Source organism: Apium graveolens, chromosome 11 (genome assembly GCF_009905375.1).
Source record: "Apium graveolens cultivar Ventura chromosome 11, ASM990537v1, whole genome shotgun sequence".
Lineage (NCBI taxonomy): Eukaryota > Viridiplantae > Streptophyta > Magnoliopsida > Apiales > Apiaceae > Apium > Apium graveolens.
Genome location: NC_133657.1, coordinates 199007203 through 199033063, shown reverse-complemented (window position 1 = coordinate 199033063; position 25861 = coordinate 199007203). Strand labels below are relative to the sequence as shown.

Here is a 25861-nt window from a genome sequence, read left to right as displayed (position 1 = left end):
CGGCTCTAATTTTCCTTTTCTTTCTTTCTTGAATCTCCTTGATATTTCTTACTGATGAAATATTTTTCTTCCTTACTCCACCTTTTTGCTCCAAAGATATAGGTGAGTGTGAAACATCCTTTAGACCTGATTTTCTCTGAGACAAATCAGACTTAGCTACTATTGTTGATTTTGCAACTGATTCCTTTTGAGAAGAATCAGAGGTAATATTGTGTTTCGATTTAAGTGAAGAAAAATGGACACTTTGGTCAGGAACATGATTGGATGTGCCCTGTTCCACAACGTCAGGATTTGGAAAATTATATTTGTCAGGCATTTTGTTAGACAAAAACACCCATAATTCTCGTGGTAAAACAGTTCCTCTCCTGAAAGTATCTTTCCTTTTTGCTAAATCAGGAAGAGATTTAAAATTGATTTAAAATATCATCACTAATTCATCTTGTTTTCAAAACTTTCACCAGGTAAAAGATATGTAACAATCAATTGTAAGAACCTAATGTAACCAACACCACCAGCTTTATCACTAAACCGAGCTATCAGGAATTGTATAATAGTGTTACCATAATAAAAAACATGACCAAATATCAATGAATAACCTATCTGCAGTGATGATAATGGAAGAGCATCAAAATTAGATACCTTATTCAGAAAAGCTCTGCTTATACAATCAAAGTAGAAGTTCCATTCTAACATGAGCTTTGTTCAGAACATCTCCCGAGCCTTAGTGAAATCAACGGTATGACCAATCTCTCTGACCCAGTCAAAGAGTGTTGAAGTGGGAGTCACAACTAGAATCCTGCCATTCAACGCAGACAATTTTAAAGTTGCCTCAACCACAGTCGCATTGATCTCATATTCCTGATTTTTTGTGTATGAAGAGAATGATCCATTTCTCAGCATCAACTGTCGAATTCTCCCAAATCTGCATAATCTATTTAAACAAAATTCTAGAAGGAGCAGTGAGAGCATACCCAATATCACTTTGGGCTAAAAAATCCTGAATTATTTTGAAAACATCAGGAATGTCAGTTTCATGCAAAGGGGCTTTAAAATTATTAGCAGGAAAAATCTTGTGATTAAACACATACTTAATCGCAGAGAACGAAGAAGCAGACTCAGTGTTAGGCATTCAAAAAAGTTACGATGTGTTCCCGAATCTAGGGTAGAAAAGAAAAGAATAGAAAATAACCAATTTTCATTTCTCTCCTAATCTTTCCAAAAGTGGGAAGAAGATTTTGGAGACAAAAATAACGAAAACTTCTTCCCAAATCTGCAGCTTTCTTTTCCTTTCTTTCATAAAAGTTGTTCGGGAACAAGCTGAAGAAATGTATTCTTTACATTTCTTTTCTTTTCTCTCCAAAAAAAGTTTCTGGAACACAGCCTTAGGGTTTGTACAAAGAGATAGAGAGAAAATCAATAATAAGCAGATCGTGTATAGTGTATGTCTTGGAAAAGAATGATGATGATTTTAAATCAGTAATAGACAGTAAAACACTAATACACATGGCATGTGTTGATTAAAGAGAATAGATAATACCAAAATTAATGTGTAAATCTGGTAAACATGCACGATTTTCAAGGAGAATATGTGATACGGCACCGAAAAATTAGCAGTCATGCTACTACACATAACCAATTTACAAAAAACTTAGTACTAATGTACAAAAATAATTCTCAAAGATACTTAATATAAATTAAGTATTACTTAGGAAAAACAATTGAACAAAATCATAATATACTCACAACCAATGTCAGAATTACATCATCAGGATTTAATGTATCAAGATCTGATGTGAAGGTCAGGATCCGATAACTCAATTCTTCTCATAGCTAACCATCCCAAGCTCATGAAGTAATTTTCCAAACATTGCTTCTGGTAAAGGCTTGGTAAAGATATCAGCTACTTCTTGATCAGTCGGAACAAAATGAAGCTCAATTGTTCCTTCGTTGACATGCTCCCTGATAAAATAATATCTATGGCTGATATGTTTTGTGAGTGAGTGTTGTATTGGATTACCTGTCATTGTTATTGCGCTTTGATTTTCATAGAAGATAGGAATCTTTGTATAAGACAATCCATAGTCCATTAGTTGATTTCTCATCCAAAGAATCTGAGCACAACAACTACCGGTAACAATGTATTCAACTTCAACTGTAGATGTAGAGATTGATTTCTGTTTCTTGCTCTTCCAAGCAACCAATCTACCATCCAAATACTGACAACCACCTTAGTTACTCTTCCTGTCAATTTTGCATCCATCAAAGTCTGCATCAGAATATCCGACCAGACTGAAATCTGATTCTCTTGTGTACATAAACCAAGAGATAAAGTCCCCTTCAAGTATCTCAGAATCCTCTTTACACCAACTAAATGAGAATCTCTGGGCTTGGCATGAAATCTTGCACACAAGCAGGTTGCATACATAATATCTGGTCTACTAGAAGTTAGATAAAGCAATGAACCAATCATACCCTGATAGACATCAACATCAATTTATGTACTTTGTCCTGGATCTAACTTTGTAGCAGTGGCCATTGGAGTTACAACAGTTGAACTTTCTTACATATTGAACCGAGTCAATAAATTATTTGTATACTTAGACTTATTAATGAAAATTCCCTAATCAGTTTGTGTAACTTGTAGTCCAAGAAAGTAACTCAACTCTCCCATCATACTCATTTGATACCTCGACTTCATGAGATCAGAAAATTTCTTGCACAGATTGTTGTTAGTGGACCCAAAAATAATATCATCAACATAAATTTGCACCAAAAGCAGATCACTACCTTTATTTATATAAAACAAGATTTTGTCAATAGTACCTCTTTTGAAACCGCTTTCAATCAGAAATTTAGCAAGTGTTTCATACCAGGCCCTTGGTGTTTGTTTGAGTCCATATAAAGCTTTGTCAATTCTGTACACATGATCAGGAAATTTTGGATCAATGAAACCAGGAGGTTGCTCAACATATACTTCTTCTTCTAATTCTTCATTCGGAAAAGCACTCTTGACATCCATCTAAAAGACCTTGAATTTCTTGTGTGCAATATATGCTAGGAAAATCCGAATAGCTTCCAGTCTTGCCACATGAGCAAATGTCTCATCATAGTCAATACCTTCTTGTTGCGAATAGCCCTTTGCAAAAAGTCTAGATTTGTTCCTGATTATTGTGCCATCTGAATCTGTCTTGTTCCTAAAAACCCATTTTGTGCCAACCACTGATTTGTTCTTTGGACTTGGAACCAGTTTCCAAACTTCATTCCTTTCAAACTCATTCAACTCCTCCTGCATTGCTTGAATCCAATCAGCATCCTTGAGTGCGTCTTCTACTTTCTTTGGTTCCTCCTTAGAAAGGAAGTTGTGATAAAGACATTCATGTCCAGTTGCACTTCTGGTTTGGACTCCAGCCTTAGGATCTCCTACGATAAGATCAGGTGTATGATCTTTTGTCCATTTTACAGCCTTTGGTAGTTTAGTCGCATTTCCTGATGCTCCCCCTGCACTTGTGCTATCATATCCATGTGAAGCTCCCTATGTATCAGTGTTGTCTGTTCCTGATTGAGAAGAACTTCTGGTTGAGTGATTACCTCCTGATGAGCTATCATCTGTTGTATTTGAGAAATTTTCAGTAGATCCTATATTTCCAGTTCATTTTCTTCATCAAAATTTGAATTACTAGAGTCATCACTTTCTATCTGTGGATGTTGCTCCCCCTCAACATATGGATCTTCATGAACTAACACTAAATCAAGATCAGAATCAGAATCATCATCAGGATCTGACTCGTTGTCAGGATTTGACTTGTCACCAGAGTCGGGTAATTCATCAGAATTTAAAACAACTCCTGACTTGAGTCTTTTATTCGCAAACACAAGTTCTTCACGCGAGTCTTCTTCAATTCCATTGATCTTCTTATCATCAAAGGAAACTAGAATTGATTCAATAATTATCCTCATTCTCAGATTAAAGATTTTGTATGCTGTTGACGAAGGATATCCAACAAAAATGCATTCATCAGCTTTTCTGTCAAATTTTCCAAGCATTTCAGGATGTGTTCTTAAAACAAAACACTTACATCCAAAGATATGTAAATGTTTTAAGCTTGGCTTCTTTTCCTTGATCATTTGATAAGGAGTTAATCCATGTTTGTTAATCAGAGTTAGATTCTGAATGTAACAGGCAGTGTTGACAGCTCCAGCCCAAAAGTATGTTGGTAGATTAGCTTCCACTATCATAGTCCTACCGGCTTCAATAAGTGTCCTATTTTTCCTTTCCACAACACCATTTTGTTGAGGTGTTCCAAGAGCTAAAAATTGTTGAGAGATTCCCTTGTATCTGCATATCTCATCCATCTTGCTGTTTTTGAACTATGTCATATTGTCACTCCTCAGAATTTGCACTTTGTACTTTGTGCTATTTTTAATCAGTCTCAGATGATCCAAGAGAATTTTAGTTGTTTCATCCTTACTGTGCAAGAATAACACCCAAGTAAATCTAGTATATTCATCAACAACAACTAGGGTGTACCTTTTCTTGTTGATTGACATGACATTCACAGGACCAAAGAGATCCAAATGCAGCATTTGATATGGCTTTTTGATGGATGATTTTGATTTTCTTTTGAAAGAGGTTCTTCTTTGCTTAGCTTGCTGACATGCATCATAAAAACCATCATGGTAGTAGTATATGTTAGGTAGACCTCTTACAAAATCTTTCTTCACCAGTTCATTGAGATTATTGAATTTGAGATGATAAATCTTCTTGTGACAATTCCAACTTTCATCTACTGATGCCTTGGTTACCAGGCGAATTTCAGGACCATCAGTTTTTGCATAAAATTTGGCTTCATAAATATTTTCATGTCTATAAGCTTTGAAAACAGTTTTCTTTGTGATCTTATGAACTACTTCACAGTGCGTATCATAGAACACGACATAGAAACCTATGTCAGTGATTTGACTAATGCTTAACAAGTTGTGCTTCAGTCTATCTATCAGAGCTACGTTTGAGATGATGACATTTCCGATGATAATATTATCATATCCCATTATTTTTCCTACATTGCCATCTCCATAGAAAACCACTGGGTCAGCCTTCTCCTCATATTCTGACAACAGGGATTTAGTTCTAGTCATATGTGTTGAACAACCACTGTCCAAGAAAAGCACATTCTTCTTATTTCCTTGTTATCAGAAATATGGAAATCAGTCAGAATTTTTAAGAACCCGCATTTTTTAGGTCCTTTTCGAAATCTTATGTATTTTTACATTAGCAGACTTCTTGTCAGGATTTGATCCATCAGGATTTGTCTTGACATTTTTGACTCTATAAGTTAAATGCATATTCAGTTTAGCAGTTCTATTTAAAACAACAATTTTATTGAATTTTAGAAAAGGATTATAATTGTTGTGATACAAACTATGATAATCTTTTACAAGTGTAAATAGAATGCCAACTGCTACCACAGTGAGAATAATAATTTTGTGGTTTGTATAATACTGATCTACCACTAATATCAGATTCAGGAATTTTAGAAACTTTCTTTTTAGGTTTCCTACAATCAATAGCAATATGATTAGTATTACCACAGTTAAAACAAGCTTTCCTAGGAGTATTAGGAATGTACTTATAGTTGGTTGCCTTGTTTATTTCTTGTTTTCGATTTCTACCTCTCTTAGACCTAGGTTTGGGAGCCTTTGAAGTCACCTCACATATCTTCTTGTCTAACTGACTCTTAGAGAGAAGTCCTATGTTTTTACTTTTTTCTTGCATTTTAGGATCATCTTTCCTTTTAGCAGGGATTCTAGATTCAGCTTTCTCTTCAGCATTGTTCTTAGAGGTAGAACCAAATTTATAGACAGACTCAACTCATCTTTCATCAGTTCCAACAAACTTAACTGGAGTAGTGTTATTAATGGATTTCTTGATATTCCTATCATCAAATTTGTTATAACCTAAACATTATTTCCAGTTTTTATCACTGATGAAAGCATGAACTTTCTTTCCTGAGGTCATCCATGTTTTAAACACCTCTTTTTCCTGTTCTAGAACTTTCTCTAGTCTGGCATACCTGATGTTTATCTGAGTTTCATTATGTTGTGCCTTCTTACATGCTTTTCCATGTTCATGCATGCAAACTAACTCAGCTTCTGAGAAATCATTTATTTCTTTAAGCCTCTTATTATCAACAATCAAACTATCACATCCAATAGTCTTACTTTTAAAAGTAACATGCAAAGAGTATAAGAAAGTTTTTAGTTCAGATAAATTATCAATATTAACAGGAAATATAACTGAAGGTACCTTATCAGTTCCTGAGGCATTCTCTCCATGAGTTCCCATGAGTGCATAGCATTCATCATCATTATTAGTTCCTGATTAATCCATCCAGTCTCTGTTGGAGTTTGTTGTGATCAAAGTTTTTCCAGTTGTCTTGGGGCACTCATTAGCCAGATGTCTCATTTCATTACAGTTGTAACATGTCACCTTGGTCTTGTCAAACTTCATTTCCTTATTGTACTGACTGTCACTCTTGAAACACCTACCATAGTCAAACTTTCATAACACATAATGCTAACAATGCGTTGAATATTCAAAGGCCACAACTATCACAATGACATGAGATATGAAATACCTTAAAACGGTTACCATTATTTTGGAATTAAATATTTCTATCACGTCACAATTCATAGACACAGAACCCAAGGCAGCTAAAAATGCCTCTTTGAGTCTTCGTCGAGCATCCCACAAGTTGTTTAGCGAAGAGACTGCGATTTCACTGAAACTGACGATTGATTTTGAGTTCAAGGGGTTTACGTTTTAGCTATTCTGAAAGGTAGTGTTTGAATAGTCGAAGGATACCGAGACATTAATTAAGGGCAAGACAATCTTTTTAGCTAGAATAAATTGACTCGTCGAATTAATTGTGTCATCATTTTTTTGTCAATTGAACACCTTAAAACACCTCCCATTGCTTTCGAATTAAAGATTTAGACACTGTCACAATTCATAGACACGGAACCCTAGGCAGTTACAAATGCATCTTCGAGGCTTCGTCGAGCACCCCACAAATTGTTTAGTGAAGAGACAACGACTTCATTGAAATCGACGATTGATTTTGAGTTCAAACTCTTTCTATATGTAGAGATACCGAGACATCAAGGGAAATACAGTATTTTTTAAGCTGAAATAAATAATATAGTTTTTTTAAGCTGAAATAAATTAACTCATCGAATAAATTATTTCATCATTTTTTTGTCAATTACCCCATATTCGGTTATTAATAATCTCTTCTATATATAATAGGAGAACAAGGGTATAATTTCATGTGATTAAAAAGTCTCATTGAAAAGACTAAATTACCCTTATTTTTAATATTTATATAAAAGATGTAGTTTGTGGAAATCGAACTCAAGTTATTTCATTCAACTATACAACCTCTTACCACTACACCGTATTGTCACATGTGCTTTTTACCATACACATAATATGTAATGTGCTAAATGAATATTTTATTTAACTTTAAAGATACTTACTTGAATTCCGTAAAAAAAAGATAGTTAGTTGAATATTTGTACAGTTAATTTTAAAGAATTGAATTTCAGATATAAAATTAGGCATAGTACATAAATGGATTATTATCTTATTTATTAATTATTTTTTAGTTTGAAAATATATCTCATATATTTTTAACATATTTTTTATTATAAAAAGTAATTAAAATGTACATATATAATTTTTTTTAAAAATATTGAATATAGAATCTCTTATATATAAATAATCTATATTGGTATTACATATTTAGATAAGTTCGAATTATAATGAGTCAATGCATTTTAGAACTTGGCCCATTGTTCAAATAATACTCGAAATTTGACTACATGACCCGGCCGAAAAATATCGTCACATTTTACGTTTAGTAAATTTAAATTACAAGCTCGGCGAGAATATCTTACCAATAATGTAAATTTTTTTAATATCTTATGTTAATATAAATTAATGTGTTTGAGGTCTTTATAAGATCAAGTCAATTGATTATTTATATTAAAATTACTAACTTCTCTGGTAACACATTATTATTTTTGGGATTTGTCCCAATTTTTAGAATATTTGAAATTTGAAATGAGATCTCACTAGATTTGTTAAAATTACGATTATATATTAAATTGATTTATTTTTCATTTTTCACTTTAAAAAAACTAACTTTTTAAAAAGAATTCTTTTAGATCAACAATATTCAATGATCAAGATAATATTGTACAAATATTTTGAATTATTTTAATATTTTGAATTATTCAAATAAAATTTATATTTATACTATATTGTAGCATTTGATTCAATGCATTATATATTATTTAAGGAAAAACATATATTTTTCAATAATTTGAAGGAATTAACCAGTTCAACTGATATTTATAAAACTTTATCGAACTGAAATTTTTTAATTTTAGAAGAATAGTATAAAATGTTATCAAATTATTATATGAAGAAATATTAGAGTCGTAATAAAAGAAATTTAAAAACGGTTTAAATAACGATATAAATACAATTTTTCTTTCGAATTCTTGAAAAAAAATCATGAATATCAATGATAAGTCTTAAAAATATATAATTCATTTTTATGTTACAACCATGATTGATATCCGGTTGCGTAAAAAATAGATATGGATTGTTTGTCAGTGATAATGTGAATACCATATATAAATTATAGCAATTTATTTCTTACATAATTTTAATTTTTGAATAAATATAAATGCATGTTATTTGAGTAATCAATTATTTCACTGGATGTTAATAATGATTATACATGTACATAAATCAGATATTTAGCATATAAAAAATTGAAACCATCATAGTTTACAAATAGATGCAACATACAATAATTTACATGCTAACACACATACATATAACTTAATCTTACTTTGTTAACAGTAGTGTAAATAAAAAACTAACATTTTTCCATAGATACATACGTTGAATTTCAAAAACTAATATTTTTCATTAAAATCAACTTTAATATTAACAATAATGTAAATTTTACATTATTGTATATTATGATTGCAAGTCATTCTGACTTCCATTATGCATTTTTTATCTTTTTAAATTGAGTAAATTAATTGTAAGTTAATAGTTAACTCAGTAATAATATAGAGCAGTACATATAGTTTATTTAAATAAAATTCAAGATTTTGGTCAACTCCCTATTCAACATATATGTTAATTTGTAGTTTTTTATTTGTAAACATACTAACGACATTCTACATATTAAGTTTAATTGTTTCGTTTCAAACGTACACTTACTACCCTATTTATATTCATTCATTAAATATAAAATAACGGATAAGAAAAATATAATTAATAATAATTTTAGGGATATTTACTCCTAAAAGTGAGAAAGCATTCGAAGCTCCTAATGTTATAGAGGGGGACATGAAACTTGTTGGAAATAAATTTTATCTCCATTTCTTCAAAATTTGACTCAAGTGCCTATGTACAGATATTGTTGAAGTTGCTCAACAAACATTATAATTGCATGATGCATAAAAAAAACTCTAGAAAATGACCCGTGCCTCGCACCGGTTATTATGCTAGTATATAATATAGTAATGGAACCAGTTTAGTAAAACCAACGGGTTTTCATTCGTATATATTCAGTTTGTTTTTAATAGAGGAATGCATTAACTCGTTTACCCAATAATTAGAGCCAATCATAGGTCATTCATGCTTGATGATTTTCAAATGCATGAATTAATACGGCCCAACAAACTATTAACGAAAACTTAAAAGGAAAAAAAGAAGCATATATATATACACCGTGTTCAATTTGCTTCAATGCAAATTTAATTGTCGATCTCACATGGGAAGACATTTTCACCTGTGCATTACAATTAATATGAAATCCTTCTTGTGAATTGCACTTCAAGTCATGTACTTATACTACTACTACAAATATAAGATCGAGTATAGGTTAATGCATATTTTATGAAAAAAGGTCAAAGTTTTAGGGAACATGTCTGAGAAAAAACTGACAAGCTAACTAAATTTGTTTTACATTGATTAATCTGCATGGATCCAATTGGTTTCAGTTGTGCTGGCATATGCACTTTGGGATGGGGGGCGATCTTGAAATATTTATTTTGGGGTAATAAGTAAATTCCGGAAGAAACCCTCTTATTTTTTAATTTCTATAAGAGCACCTTTATATTTATACAAAATTTTGAATGGTGAAATAACTTAAAAAGTGTATTTAAGAGGGACACATGCCCCGGGTGCCCCTTATCAGAGACGCCTGAGGAGGTAGAAGTGAAAGGCACTACCAATTGATAGGTGAAGTAGGTCAAGAGGAAACCACCATGATGATGATGAAATTGGTTTCTCGTGACGACTAACAAGCGGACTTAAATTCAGATCTCTGTAACTTGAGTTTCAGTGCCTAGATTGTTTATTTTATGTACAATCTGACCATAGATATATAGCAGGGGTGAAGATATTAGAGTTGCATGTGGACCAAATCTATGGTATCTAAACATAGCATGTTGTGTATTTACTCTGGTGCACGTTTGCATGGAGTAAATGTTGTTGCCGCATTTGACGCAAGAAACGCGTTCTCTGCCCCTGCAATACATATGCTTACAATTCACTGTGATCATGTGCACCCTAGCTCGCTAGGTATCTCATATATGGATGGTGTATTGGTGCCTGCTTTGTTACTCCGACTCTTTATTTTGTCTCGAGTAGTTTTGTCGAATACTCGATGCTCAGAATCTAGTTTTGTCGAATACTCGATGCTCAGAATCTGTATATTGATACTCGAACATTAAAATTTTTCGAAAATTTGTTCAAATTTCGAAATCTTTTTACCCGACACTTAGAAACGTAACCATGTTAGGTGACTAAGTGTGCGTGTGTTATGGATAGCATCTACACGTGGTATAGATAAAACTATATTCCGGAGAGTTGTGTTGTTTACTAAGGATTGTTTAAGGTTCCTAATCAAGTAATGATCAAATCATAATCTTCTAGATTTAGGTCTTACACGGAATGTCTGTCACATAAGAACTATTTAATTTGTTAGTTTAAGTTAAGCACTGATGCATATGATTACATCCAGACATGCGTCAAAGACTTAACTAATCTTACTACTCATTCTGGCAAAGATAACATTAACGCTAACTACGCATCATATGTCAAATTTATGTTAGTGAAAAGGAGGGTTAAAAGTAAAAAAGTAAGAACATGTGAGTACTATAGAAAACAGGTATGCATGGTAACTTCTGATTGCAGAGGGGTAAAAAAAACGAAGTTAAACATATTTGTTTCAGAAAGATTCGTAGAAAACATGAAAATGGGAATGGAGGAGATGATGAAAGTAGCACGCACGGTTACAAATAAGCATCTCCGACTGATCAAGTACTTAAGATATCGTCATCCCCATGCAGCTTGATTCACACGCTCTGAGCTCTCACACGAATTTGTATAAACATATGAATTTCGAAAACAATGCTCATTGTCCATTCTTATTCATCAGTCATGATCATCTCCTTCATCGATCAATTCTGAAATGCTTTTGCAGAGTTTGACAGTCATTTTTTTACAGTTGTTGTGAATCGAACTCTACAAAATGTCATTTGTTAAGCTGCAGGCAACAAAGGGTGACAGTCAATTTACTGTTGTGGTGACACAGTAAAATGTATTTATCCCTTGCAGATAAGGTTGGCTCAGTTGGTTAACTTTTGGTCACAGTTTCAAATCCGGCAAAATGAAAATTCATGGTCATGTCTCTTTCGTTTAAATGCGGTTGATTAACGTGATTTACAGGCTATTACGTGAGCTTGTGGGGTTTATCCGTGCGCACCGAAGGTAGCGGCTGAGGTTCCCCATTATTAAAAAAAATGTATTTATCCCTGGATTTTAATCTACTTTATATATACACACTTACTAGTATTAATTGGTGTATATAAACGAACAGCCTTGATTCTCTCAAGAATGAATGATAAACTTGAAATATGTGATCAAATTCAAACATTGACCAAAAACAATTAGAACTCCCATAACTCCAAATCCAACAGGTTAACTTGGAAAAACGTATGAACAAATTTATTGCGTTGCGATTATTCCTCGAGTCAAAGCAAAAAAAAACCAACAAAAACGCACCATGGATCTGTTGCTAAAATGAAACCGATGATGTATCTGCAGTAGTTGACTAGTTGACAATAAATCCTCCCATATTTAGAAACATGACTCACAAAATTAATTACCAAAAAGGTTAACTAAAATGGGATTTTCTGGGCATACAGAGTCACTAACTTCCATATAAAAGGGTTTTTCTTATTAGTGGTTGAATAATAAATGTAAATAACTCTTGTATTCACATAATTCCACTAATAAAAAGAAGTTATTTTTATTGGAATTAATGACTAATGTGTGTTCTTGGGCAAGTTTTTATTTAGAGAGCAGATAAATATGAAAATACAGCATTATGCATACACAATTATTAGGCTAATTTCATCTTTACTCTCGATCTGGTTCCGGAAATATAACTTACCTCCTGTACACTTAATTTCTAGTTAATTTTATCTCCTCTGTAAATTTGCCGAGTTTTTGAAAATCGCCAATAAATCAGTAAAAATATTTGTCTGATCCAGTTTTCAATAAATCATTGATGAAATATTGAATTTTTTAAAAATCGTGTGATAAATGACAAATCGGCAGCTCTATTAGTATTTTCAATTTCAGTAAATTCAATTTCAGTAAAAATGCTCTCTATACCTTATGCAGTTAAAAAAATTAATAAAATAATACTTCCTCCGTCCCTTTCAATTATTTGATATTTTTTAGAGAGTGTCCGACACGCATTTTAAGGTGCATATAAAGTATAGTTCTGTAATTTTTTTTTGCAATTTTGTTTTTCTAAATAAAAATTAAAACATTTAACTTTTATCCAGAAAAAAAAGAAAATTATAAAAATAAGTTACAAAACTATATTTTTTATGCACTTTAAAATGCGTGTCGGACACTTACTCAGGAAATGTAAACAATAGGAAGGGATTTAGCGAGTACTAATTTAAAGTAGGTTGAATTGTAGTACAGGCTGCCAGGCTCCTCCATCTCTACATCATTTAAGAGGCCTTTAGATAGGAGTAGCTTTTACTGTCAAAGATTCTAATAACAGCCCCAGCATGTACACTTCTCAATGTTCTCTTTGCTTCTCTTCCGGGGGCCTTTGATTGTACTACTTTGTGTTGTCTACAAGCCTATATATCTACCATTCTCACCCTTTTTAAATTTTTAAAACTGTTTTCCTATTTTCCCCATATAAATTCATAATTATATCTCTCCATCAAAAAGGTATGGGCAACACTTTCTCTATAAATTCATTATTTTATTTTTTTACAGGTGATTCCTGTCGCTCTCATAGTAGTTTATTATGAGTCTCAATTCTTTTTGTTTTAATTTATTGTAGGAATTAATAGGGGGGTGTTAATTTACTGAAGTTGAAGCGATCCCACACGTACGGTCAAGAGGCTTTTGAAAGTCTATAAGAAGAGAAGAGACTTTACGTTACAAACTTGCCTGCCTTTTGTATACTCTCATATTAAAAATAATAAAGTACATTATTGGTATTGTTTAGTTTCATCTCATGGCTGCTTCAAATAGACACTGGCCTAGTATGTTCAAGTCCAAGCCTCACCTGCATCAATGGCAACAACATGATCATCACAGAACCTTGTTGTCTTCTGGTAAGTATATTTTGCTACAAATATTTGAGTGTGTGTGTGTGTGAACTTCTTCTTTTTCAATTTGATTTGTCTCAAAACACTTGTTCAAGTTAAAGATAGTGATTCCAAGGACTAATATCCATTTAGTAGCTTTTTTATCTTTTACTACAATAAAATCGACGAGAATTCATTTCTTTTGCAGTTGGTCTACAGTTCGTAATGATATGGTCGATTTTCTTGTAGTGAATTCTACGTTCGGTTTTTTTGGTTCTCTGAGATTGGCTAATACATGAAATTAATATACGGTCGATTTTCTTGTAGTAAATTGTACGTTTAGATTTTTTCGGGTTTCTTTTTTGGGGATTGGCCAACAGTCGGAATTGGACAGTCAATTTTTTTTTTGTAGCGAATTGTACACTTGTTTTGTTCATCTAACAAATAGTGTAATTTTATACTGCAGGATGCGAAGAGAGGAGCAATGATCCGAAGCCGAGATGGAATCCGAAACCGGAACAAATTCGGATACTAGAAGCAATCTTCAACTCAGGAATGGTGAATCCACCAAGAGATGAAATAAGGAGGATTAGGGTTCAGTTACAAGAGTATGGTCAAGTTGGTGATGCTAATGTTTTCTACTGGTTCCAGAACAGAAAATCAAGAAGCAAACACAAGCAGTTACGCAATACGAAATCAAACTCTCATACCACCACCACCGCTGCTTTAACCTCAATGGTGCCACCATCTTCATCATCGTCTTCATCCGACAAATCATCAAATAATAAGATTGCACCATTCTCATTAAACATTTCTGATGGCTTGTCAAATTCTCCAACTCCTTCTGTTAATCAGCCTTTTAGTAACTTTCATCATGGTGATCAGTTTGTTCAACAACCTTTCTATTTTCCTAGTGGAGGAGATCATGCTGTTGCTTTCACCCAAGGGTTTAGCTTTCCGGAGATTTCGTCCAATGTGGTTAATCAGCAAAGTCATCATCATCAAGTGAGTGATGAGCAGACAGTTAGGAGCTACTCTAATCTTTTGTTGACTGACTTGATGATGAATGTTGGACCTATGAATTATAAGAAGGTTGAAGATGAGAAAAATGTTAAGGCATTGCAGCAACAAGAGGTGATTAGTTACAGTACCACTACAACTCCAGCAACTATGTCTGCTGATTTCACATCTCTTGCTCCTAGTGCACTTTCCTCTACTATCAATCATGTTCAAGGTACCTCTCTCTCTCTCTTTCTCTCTCTCTCTCTCTCTTTCTCTCTCTCTCTCATATTTTAATTTCTAAGTTTTGTATAGTATTGGATGTTTGACCTTTTAAAAACTAACCATGCATTTAGAATATGTATATAGTAGCAAAATGTGCATAGATTTGGTTGCAGGTGCATTGACAAAATGATTTCGAATTTGATCTTCCATTTTTGCTAAATTGCAGAAAATAGTAGTTATAATAACTAATACGCAAGTGCATATATACCAAAAAACACACTAATAAGTGCTTAAGTAGACACAGTGGCCGAATATTCATAATACTATATAATAATGAAACTTTTTGCATTTCCGGGACGGCTAGAAAAAATTTCTTTACTGATGATTTTTGGACAGTTGTTTTCATCGGTTGTAAACTACTAGTAGTTTCCTGTCAAAAAAAACTACTAGTAGTTTATATGTGAACAAAATGTGCGGGGATTTACACTAGTTTCTTTTTTCAGTGGATCAAATCTGTCATGTTTGTACATTATGCATGAATTATACACAGAGACACTAGCTATTACAGTCACCATTTACCGATCACCGATTCATGCAAGCACTTCGTACACTAGCAGAACCGAACCTGTATTTCAAAAAGTCGGGTTAAAATAAAATATCGTCAATATTTTGATGTTAGCCAGTCTTATTAATATTTTTTAACTGATTTCAAACAAGAAACTTTAAAAAAAATCCTGAGAGTTTCGGCCTAGTTCCAATTTTAACAATATTTCAATATCAAATTTTCCGTGGGAGTTTCAGCCTAGTTCTGCCCCGGATCTAGCCCTATCCATTGCCATATCTAACTATATCTAAGAAGTTCTCTTATAGTTCTGAACATATCTGCATAATCTTGAGTGAAAATGATAGTTCAACCTCAAAGGTGTCATCAATTGATTATCTGAATGACTTTTTCGTGAAAATTTTACCATGAAAATGTATATAATTTTAACCCTAAGGAGAATAATACAGTGATTAAGGTGCAGGAAAATCAACGGTGATTATAAACGATGTGGGATTCGAGGTTCCATCAGGGCCGTTGAATGTGAAAGAAGTCTTTGGTGAAGATGCAGTGCTTGTACACTCTTCTGGTCAGCCAGTAGTGACCAATGAGTGGGGCGTTACTCTCCAACCTCTCCAGCATGGTGCCTTTTATTATCTGGTGCGCACCTTAAAATTCGATACTTAGACAAAGTGGCGGAACTAGAATTATAAACAGTCGGGGCTAAAATGAATTCGCAAGTTTATATTAATCAGATTGCCAATGTCTTTAATTAGAGAATGGTCTAATTATGTCTGCATTTCATAACTATTTATCTTGGTCTGCAGATTTAGAAAATAAAGAAGATGAAGAAATTGACAGGAGAAAGATGAAGTGAGTGACTGGCTGTAGCTAGGTGTTGTTGGCTAGGATTGTGTCAGTTTGTTTACAAGTTGCTGTTTCCCATTTATAGAAATGTTGTGATCTTATGTGCATCACTGCAACTGCAAGGGACATCAAATGATTAAGAATATGTGGATTGACCAAATATATATAATAGTACTTCAAATTATTGTGTTTAAATTTTTTATTAATAATTTTCCTTCCTTGCCATTTCATGAGGTAAAATTAGTTTGTACTATAAGAAATTACTTCAAAGTTTTGGATGTGAAAGTTTAGTATCAACTATATGTTGTTCCTCCAAAAATATGAATAAGTGCAAGTGGTATATTATATATTGATAAAATTGATAATTTTCTAGAATGTTTTGTATCCCTTTTACTCATTTGTTCACATTTAAGATTCGGCCCCTAATTAACCATTAAGATTAAGAAAATACATAAATAAATGCACCTCAGGTAATGAGACTCATATTTGTATGAAGTGAATGTAGTACGGGCAAATGATTATAGTAAATTAATATATTTATAAAAATAATCTTATTAAAATTAGCGTAGATAATTGGAAACCACATATTAAAAAGAATAAGTAGGGATACACATAATTGATAAAATAATTTTATGATTTTCATATAATTTTTTACTTAATTTTGGGGGTCACTAGCAAGGCTTTCGATTTTTGTCCGTTGGATCACCTTTCCAACGACTGTGATTAAAAAAAATACATATAGGGATCGTGGACAATGCCAACTGTCCGCAGAGACGGATCGCGGACATTGTTTGCGGACTAAGTGAAAATGGACGTCCCTCATTAACATCAAGTCTCAATCGCAGACAATGTCATCGGTCCGTGATAAGACAGCAAAAAGGTAATTTCTGTCGACCCCGGACAATGTTAGCGGTCCCTTTAACTATTTTTTAATTACGGCCATGGGATGATTCATCCAACGGTCCAGAAAATCGTTTGTAACCATCCAACGGCCAGAAAAACCGTTTATTATATAACTCGTATGTGATAAACGGTTGTCACAGATCGAACCCTTTTAATATATAAAATGTAAAAAAAATTGGAACTAGGTGCTACGAATGACATGCCACATAAGTTCCAGCTGATTTTTGGTAAATTATTATCGATTGTTATTCAAGCAAAAGGTTTGAGTGCAACAAAAGGTAAGGAGGTAAGGTTATATGAAAAAAGTGAAACGTGGCTAGATTGTGTGTAACATGGCAAGAACAGTCACATACATGTATAGATTGATGGGTGTCTGAGTTCATTTCACTTTGAGTAGTATAGATTAGTAGTAATAGATTTGATCGGTCACTGCATGTGGAAAAATTGTTCAATCTCAGTCTCCAACAAAATGATGGTGTTTATATAAACTTTAAAATATATTTAACACATTTTATTCATATATGTATGAAGTGAACTATCTACTCTACTTGTAGACAACACAGGCTCGAAAAATCTGGTGATTGATTTATAAATAGTAGATTGATTTTCCTACACAGAATGAAAAGAAATATGGTTATATTATATATCAACATCATTTTGACTACATTTAGAATCTTTTATACCAAAGTCTCTGATTAATTTTATTTTTATTACCCCAAATTGCTCATGTGTACATGTTCCATTTTTTTCCTGGGCGTAACTTTGTTTCTCGTGTTGTAAACCAAAAAAGAAATTTGTCTATAATCTTTTAAATAGCAGTGATGAAGAAACAAGTCCATTCCAGATAAACTTTAACTAAACATTTCTTTTTCTCATAGTTAACGTGCTTGTGTAAAAAAAGTGAATTTTCTATCAAAAGTTGATAGGTGACTAAGGAAAATGTGAATTTCAGCAAGCATAAACTTCTTTTTTGGGTGTTGATATTAGCCCGGCATTAATATGATATACAAAAATTCAAAAATTCATCCTTTAAAAGAAGAAAACAAAAAATAAAAATAACAAGTTCGACAATGAAAAAATCTAAAGAAACATACAAGGAAAGGTTGGGAGATCTTTGAAGTGAAATTCTATCTTTTTCAAGAGCAACAAAATAATGGAACATAATCAAACGAAAAAACGTATCAGTTCACAACTGCAAGTAAAATAATTGCATAACAATCTTTATATGAGAACCACAACGACCAATTATCACTAATTCTTTGGACATATTGCTTCAACTAGACCCCGTCATCACATCATTTGCGAGCCTCTGTTTTCTTCTGCTCTTTGGCTGAATTGTAAACAACATATTAACTTTTTGATCAGAAAGAGGAAATCATAAAAAAATACAAATCAGCAAGAGATATTAATAAATTACCAGCTTTCTCTTCGTCCCTCTTTCTAGCAGCATCAGCCCTCTGTTGACGAATAAGGGCCAAACGATCTTTGCAAGGACCCAAACGACATGTGTTTAGCACAATGCATAATAAGAAAGCAAATAAATGTGCATCATCCAAACAAGAAGATGTAACATGGCTAGTGACTTGTGTTTAGCCATAAAATTTATTACGTAAAAGTGGAAGGGTAACTTGAAGAGAAGTTACCTTGAAATCACAAGAAAAACAAGTGAAAAGGCTATAATATGGGAATTGGGAAGACATGCATAACATAATAGTCCAAGACCAGCTACAACAGCATCAATAAGTAAATAGAGCATGAATCTTTTTAATTCTAGAACCCCTAGAAGCTTAATCTGTTATAACTTCTAAGCTAGGAAGCAAGGACACGGGAGCATGAATCTTTATAATTCTAGAACCCCTAAAAGCTTAATCTGTAATAACTTCTAAGCTAGCAAGCAAGGACACAGGTGCGAGAGTGCGAGAGTGCGAGAGCGTAGTATGGGATACTAGACAAATATAATAATATGGGAACACGGGTGCGGGGGGCCGGGAAAAATAAACAAAAAAATTCATATATATTTCATGTTAAACCTAGTGCCCGTTTGGTAAATCTTAAAATAAGTAACTTATGACTTAAAATGAATAAGGGACTTTTAAGTGATAAATGGATGGATACTTATAAGTTAAATAAATGTTTGATTAAATGTCAGAATTTTTTTTACTTAACTGAGCTAAAATAAATAAATTTTAAATATAATTATCTTAATTTGTAAATTTTAAATTAGAAAGAGATGTAAAAACATAAATTTTAAAATAAAAGTTAATAAAAAAGTGAAAAATCAAAATAAGTTGAGAAAAAGTACGTCGTTGCTAACATTCAACTTATCAGCTTATAAGTTATAAATTCGACTTATAAACTGGGTCGACAAACACTCGTCAATAAGTACTTACGGGCTTATAAGCGAATAAGTTACTTATTATGTGAAGCCAAACAGGCCCCTAATAAAACCTACTAACAAAACCAAAAATTGCATAAAAAATGAATCAAATGCATCATTTATTAATCTAAAACACAAAAATACAAGTATAATCTTTTAGTTTATGCAAAAATGAACGATAATCAATACTTTTGTAGTAACTAATAGACATGAATACACTTAATTTTGTGTATGTGGTTTGCTAAAATAGATTTTGACTACAATTTGTGAAGATAAAATTTCATATTAGTATCGTGGAAGAATCCGCGAGTCCGATACGGGGATACGTGTGTCTGAGTATCCGACACGGGGACTTGGCATACAACCCAAGTGTCCCTGCTTCCAAGTGAAGCTGCCAACTCAGTGCTTAATAAATAGAGTAGTCAACTATTACACATACACAAGCACAAGAGAAAAACATCCATGTAGCATGTTGGTCAAGAGCCTAAAAGACCCTAGTTCTCCTAAACGTTTTATTACCATACAGGGGTATAGGTATAGGTACATCCAAATGTACATATACATATATTTGTAACTATGGAAGCATATCTATTGCAGTATTTCTATTGAAGATTTGTACAAACTACAAACATATAAATTTGCAGATAATAATATCTAGTATCAAGTTACATAATGACAAAAATCATGTCCTCCTTACCTAAATCTTTCCTTGCTTGCTCAGTTTTCCCTTGTTCTTGCAACCTCATGTACCTTTCATGGGCTTTCTGCTTCTCTATCTCTTCTCTGAAAATAAACAAGGAAATCACAAGTGGTCATCATGACAAAAAATTATTATCACTTATCCGTATGACTGAAAGACACATTCGTGCTTCACTAAGAACTTGGTGAATGAGAATACACCTAATGAATTCCATAATTTATTAACCATGTTTGACAAGTAGCAACTATTTAGAATAAAAAATAACTCAAATCACTGTTTAGCGTTCACTATGCTCATGGATTTACAACTGACACTACTTTAAGTAAAACCTGGATGGAGGTAAAAACAATCAACTTGAACTTCATTATTAAGCAATACATTATCTAAAACAGGTTAAAACTTCATCTGTTGCAACAGAAGTAAAGCCGCATTTAACAAGCATAGAGATTAAGAATAGTGTGTCCAGGAATGTATGCGCAAGAAATTGACCACCAAAATTGGTCAAACTTACCTAAGTATCTATATATTACAAAAAAGTAAAGGAACATACACATAAATGAAATAATTTATTACAGCAAAGTAAGAGTGTAACATACATCACCACATAAAATCTTTTATTTTCATAAAAGGGTTTGTCTAGTGTGTGCCCATGGGCACATGCTAATAGGATTGGCAAAATAATCCGATCCGACGGATACCAGATTCGAAATCCAAAATTTTTGATTAACCGAACCCGATTTTTTGGATTTAAATATGGATTTAATTTTTAAACCCGAAATTTTTTTAATTTGGATTTGGATTAGGTATACCGATCCGAAATTCGAAACTCTATCTGAACCCGATCCGAAATTCGAAACTCTATCCGAACCCGATCCGAACCCGAAATCCGAAAAAACCCGAATTACATATATATATATATATTAATTATATATATAATATTAGAATTTTATATAATACACATTATTATATATATATATATATATTAATAATATACATTATACATATTATTATATAATTTTTAGAACATATATTTTTATATTTATGTTAAAAATTAACTAATTATAAAGTTTAATTAAATATAATTATTCAATCATTTAAACGGATGATAAGATTTATAAGGTTAACAAAACATCTTTTAGTAATAAATCTAAAAAACTGGTTATCAATTGAGTTGATTTTTTTAATATTAGTTATACATATAATAACACAATTAATGATGTGGTGTAGTGGTTGAAGATGATACGTTAAAACTCTTTTTCTACAAGTCGCGTGTTCGATCCCAAGCACTTGCAATATCAATAATTATATAAATTATCAGATTTCGGATTCGGGTTCGGGTTTCGGGTTCGGGTATGAATATCCAATTCAAAAAAATTTGGGTTTCGGGTATACCCGAATCCGATCCGAAATCCGATGGATCGGGTTCGGGTATTCATTCTCGGGAATTTTTCGGGTTCGGGTCGGGTTCGAGTATGGATAAAATTTTCGGGTTTGGATATGGATTATGCAATACCCGATCTGATCCGACCCGATTGCCATCCCTACATGCTAAGCACTAAAACTTATAAAGTTTGGAGTGTTTTGATTGGTGTATTTGTTGTAAATGCAAGGGGGTCCATCATCATTAAGAAGTATTGGCCAATCAAAACAGGCTAAATTTATAGAAGTTTGTGCTTAGTGTTTGCCCATGGGCACACAGCAGAAAAACCGTTCATAAAAAAAACCTCATGGAAACCCTCAAACTGACAAAGAACCTCTTCCTTAAAGAGACAATAATTAAGTCTGGCTTTTCAAAACCTGTTTTAAGCCGAGAGGAATGGACAATGACACTGATACAAAAATAATGAGATTAAAAGGATAATCCACTAAGCAAGTAAAAGAAACTGCACAGGCTAAAGTTGCTAATCAACGACATTAATTTGCTGCTTTACATCAGATAAGAAGGATAACAAAAGAGTGAAAATGGACAAAGATAAGCCATGTCCATGGTGGCTACATCTGAAGAAGCAAATATAGGTATCTAACACACTATAGTTTTGCTCCCCAAGTGTCGAACACAGTTTTGTACAAGAGGATCCGATTTGTCCAACTTGTTGTGGAAAGAGAAACCGATTCTTTTTGTAAGGCTATGAAACAGCTTTCAATGTGGTGAATTCCAATTCAAATTTACTGATACTTTCTTAGAGGATCAAGAAAAAACAACTTCTTTGAACTTGTTGGAAACATCAAACTGAAGTACTTTCATAAATTTTTGATCCAGGTGGCTACAATTTTACTAAAACCATGAGTAGCACGGAAGATTCTAATGTTAGGAAAGTTCATGAATCATGGCCCGTGAATGACTAAGTACAATGGATGACTACTTAGTAATGCATAGAATTTCATTACGCAATGTCAGTATGAAGTCGAAGTTAGTTCATAAGTCAAATCTAAGCTCTATAAATAAAAGTTCACAACATTTTCCTGTCATTTTGAAGACTACTGACTGATGATCTCCCTAATGGGATCTCATTTAAACTGAAAACCAACTCTATATAATCTCTGTCCAGTCCTGAATCAACCTATCTCAGTATTCCTCCACACATAGTTTCCTCTATTTTTAATCTAAATTCTTTCCATGATCTCTGCAAATTGACTGTTATACACTCTTAATCATCCTGTTGTGGACAAACAAAACATAACAAAGATCTGTGACAACCAAGAGATCCACCTATACTTAAAATATAAAGTATAGGCCATATATCACCTTCCATGATTATTTGGGTTATTGCAAATTCGACACACAAAATCAACATGCGCCACATATTTCTGATGGAGATTTTTACCTTCATTCTCTTTTTCCTTTTTTCTTTTGCTAATGTCATGATATCAAGTAATTTTGTTTTTTTCAGTTTTTAGATTTAGTGAAATTGTGCCATTAGTAATACAGACGCTTCCGCTTTAGCCCTAACATCACCATCACGGCACGACCTGGGTCAGATTAGTTAAAAAATTACAGTCACTTTTACTTTTAACTTGTGAGGTCCCTGTTGTAAACAAGTTCAGAACAAATCAAAACAGAAACATAACTCAATTCTATATCAGAAAAAAAGATCCAAAAAAAAACACCGTAAAGGAGCAGTTAGTCTAGTATGTGAATATTAATGAAAGACATGTATATTGTGAGTAATAATTTAAGGGGGTAAAAGACATGTACATTCAGCAAGATGAGATAATTTAGATAAGCGAAATAACAAGACAAAGGTATCATCAGTCAGTTCTGTTCAAGGAGCAAAATTTTTTACAAACCTTTCACGCCTGGAAAGTTCACTAGTTTTCTCGATCTGTAGAATCAATAAAAAGTGTTAGATAGCACCTCACAACTCCAGTTACATTTACTTCGGGACAACTGGACAAGTAAACAAGACGAGTAGATTGATTGATAGAGGAAGGTGTGTGCATGCAGCGTCTATGTGTCTACTCACATCAATATCTCTGGCTTTCAAATTTTTCGGCTTCACCAAATTAGGATTCTCAATCTGAATGATGCCTTGTGTGCCTTTCTTCTTCTGCTATAAGAAAATGATGACCAACTAATCAATTACTGTCTCTGAACTTCAATCCATAAAAAAGACAACCAGTATAACCAATCTGAAGTTCAATCCATAAAAAAGACAACCAGTATAACCAATCTGAACTTCACAAAAGGACGTTTTAGATTAAAAAAGAGTACTGACTTCCTCTCCCTCCGAATCATCTGACTCCTCTTCAGATTCTTCTTCAAGTCTCTCATCTTCTATATCTTCAGCTTCTTCCTTATTATGTCACAAAAAAACAAATAAGAATAAATTACCGATAACTAAATGACTAACATATTTGAATATAAAAAAACAATACAAATTTATCGTCAATAAGTGACACATGACATTAAAGATAATTTAATACCTGTCTAAATGTGCGAGGACGAGAGGAAGTGCCCGCCACTACAATATTCCAATTACAAGATTAGTTAGTATATAAGATCATGAATCTCAGATTTGATCATAACCAAAGCTCTTGATTGGTTAAAAAAGACAAAATAGAACAAAATCAATATTTTTACAAATGCCAACTCAAAATTCTAGAAATATATAAATCTTAGATTAAATATACCTACATATCCGAGCTTAATCACTACCAACATTCTCGCAGCTTAATTGTTTTCATGACCTACATTAACTAATTCCTCTCGATTCAAAACAACAAAATTTAAAATTGTTCATAGGCCATAGCACTAGATTTTAATTAGAAACACCTCTCAGTAACTTAATTACCGACTATTCGCAATCCATTCCCTAAGAAACAAAACCTAAATTCAAGCCCCTGCCACTGACTCCACTACTAACATGCCCTATCAATCCCATACAACTTAAAATTCAACTAAATCTATGACACTAAAAATTCTATAACTTCCTATCAAATATTTACATCATATTCATCATCTTTCTCGACAAAAAGCTCAATTCTTTACTACAAAAAAAAAATCAATTTTTTACGCAATTAAACAAACAAACCTCAACAAAATTCTAACTTTCAATTAGAATTTAAAAAAGCAACAAACTTTATCAATCTAAACTAATTAAATTCAGTTAATTAATCAATCAAACATCAACAATCAAAAAAATTATAAATTTCAATCAAAATTAAATAAAGCAACAAACTTTATCAATCTAAACTAATTAAAAACAGTTAATTAAACAATCAAAGCTCAAGTACAACACAATACACTAGATCTAATGAAAAAACAAATCAATACATACAAGATATACACACAGCAGATACGAATAGACATACCCATCTCCTCGGGAGTTGAGAATTGGCGACGACCCGTGGGTTTGCCCTTGAATTTGCCCCGACCCATGTTGATTAATTGGGTAATTTCTAAACAATTATGAAAAAGATGTGATTTTTGTGTGTGTATTTACACACACATGTATTGGTATGAAAGAGGGAATGCAAAACCCTAGTTTTTAAAAGGGGGGCGATTGAGTATTTTATTTCAGGGAAAAAGGGTAATGTTTCGGTGTGATTTTTTTGTGGTGGAGTAGCGGTTTGTGGCCGTGGATTTTATGGGAGATCATGGGTGACACGTGGACGGTTTGATGGTGGGGGGAATTTGGTTGTTTTTATGATTTACTAGTTTTACTTTGAGAAATTATCAAAAATAATATTATTTTTTAAATTTGTTTGTAATTTTACGATTTTTTGAAATTTTTTTTGCAAAGATACGGTTTGCAACCAAAAACAATCACATATGCAGATTCGCTGAAAAAGTACTGAATTTTTTTTGCTTGCAATAGAGTTTACATCGAGTTGCACTTGAGGTTGTCGCGGGTTGCAAAATCGTATTTTTGTAAAAAAAATTGAAAAATCGTACTTTTGCAAATTAAAACTAAAAAATCATATTTTTCCAAAAAAACGTGTTTTTGAAAAAACCTCTTTTATTTTTTGTCAGCTCACCGATAGAAATTACTTTATTACATCATTTATATATAGGATATAATATAATAATTTTGTA

General features: G+C 32.7%; 2 protein-coding genes across 4 annotated transcripts; one reads left to right on the top strand and one right to left on the bottom strand.

Moving 5' to 3' along the window:
* The first annotated feature begins 13557 nt into the window (after window positions 1-13557).
* LOC141697095 (WUSCHEL-related homeobox 9-like) lies at window positions 13558-16563 on the top strand. 2 transcript variants are annotated; one of them, XM_074501310.1, is made up of 4 exons: window positions 13558-13740; window positions 14180-14947; window positions 15957-16138; window positions 16306-16563. In XM_074501310.1, exons 1-4 carry the CDS (start codon window positions 13641-13643, stop codon window positions 16309-16311), a joined length of 1056 nt encoding a protein of 351 aa, XP_074357411.1. In that variant the 5' UTR covers window positions 13558-13640; the 3' UTR covers window positions 16312-16563. The 2 variants fall into 2 exon arrangements, with proteins under 2 accessions (XP_074357411.1, XP_074357412.1); XM_074501311.1 differs by having other exon boundaries at window positions 13561-13740; window positions 15963-16138; window positions 16306-16562.
* A 1776-nt stretch (window positions 16564-18339) lies between these two features.
* Window positions 18340-25352, bottom strand: LOC141697096 (uncharacterized). Of its 2 annotated transcripts, none has more exons than XM_074501313.1 (8): window positions 25138-25352; window positions 24250-24287; window positions 24042-24119; window positions 23790-23873; window positions 23614-23648; window positions 20323-20408; window positions 18666-18731; window positions 18340-18578 (listed from the first exon to the last, which is right to left on the bottom strand). In XM_074501313.1, exons 1-8 carry the CDS (start codon window positions 25202-25204, stop codon window positions 18544-18546), a joined length of 489 nt encoding a protein of 162 aa, XP_074357414.1. In that variant the 5' UTR covers window positions 25205-25352; the 3' UTR covers window positions 18340-18543. The 2 variants fall into 2 exon arrangements, with proteins under 2 accessions (XP_074357414.1, XP_074357413.1); XM_074501312.1 differs by having other exon boundaries at window positions 23790-23876; window positions 25138-25351.
* Between the last annotated feature and the right edge of the window lie 509 nt (window positions 25353-25861).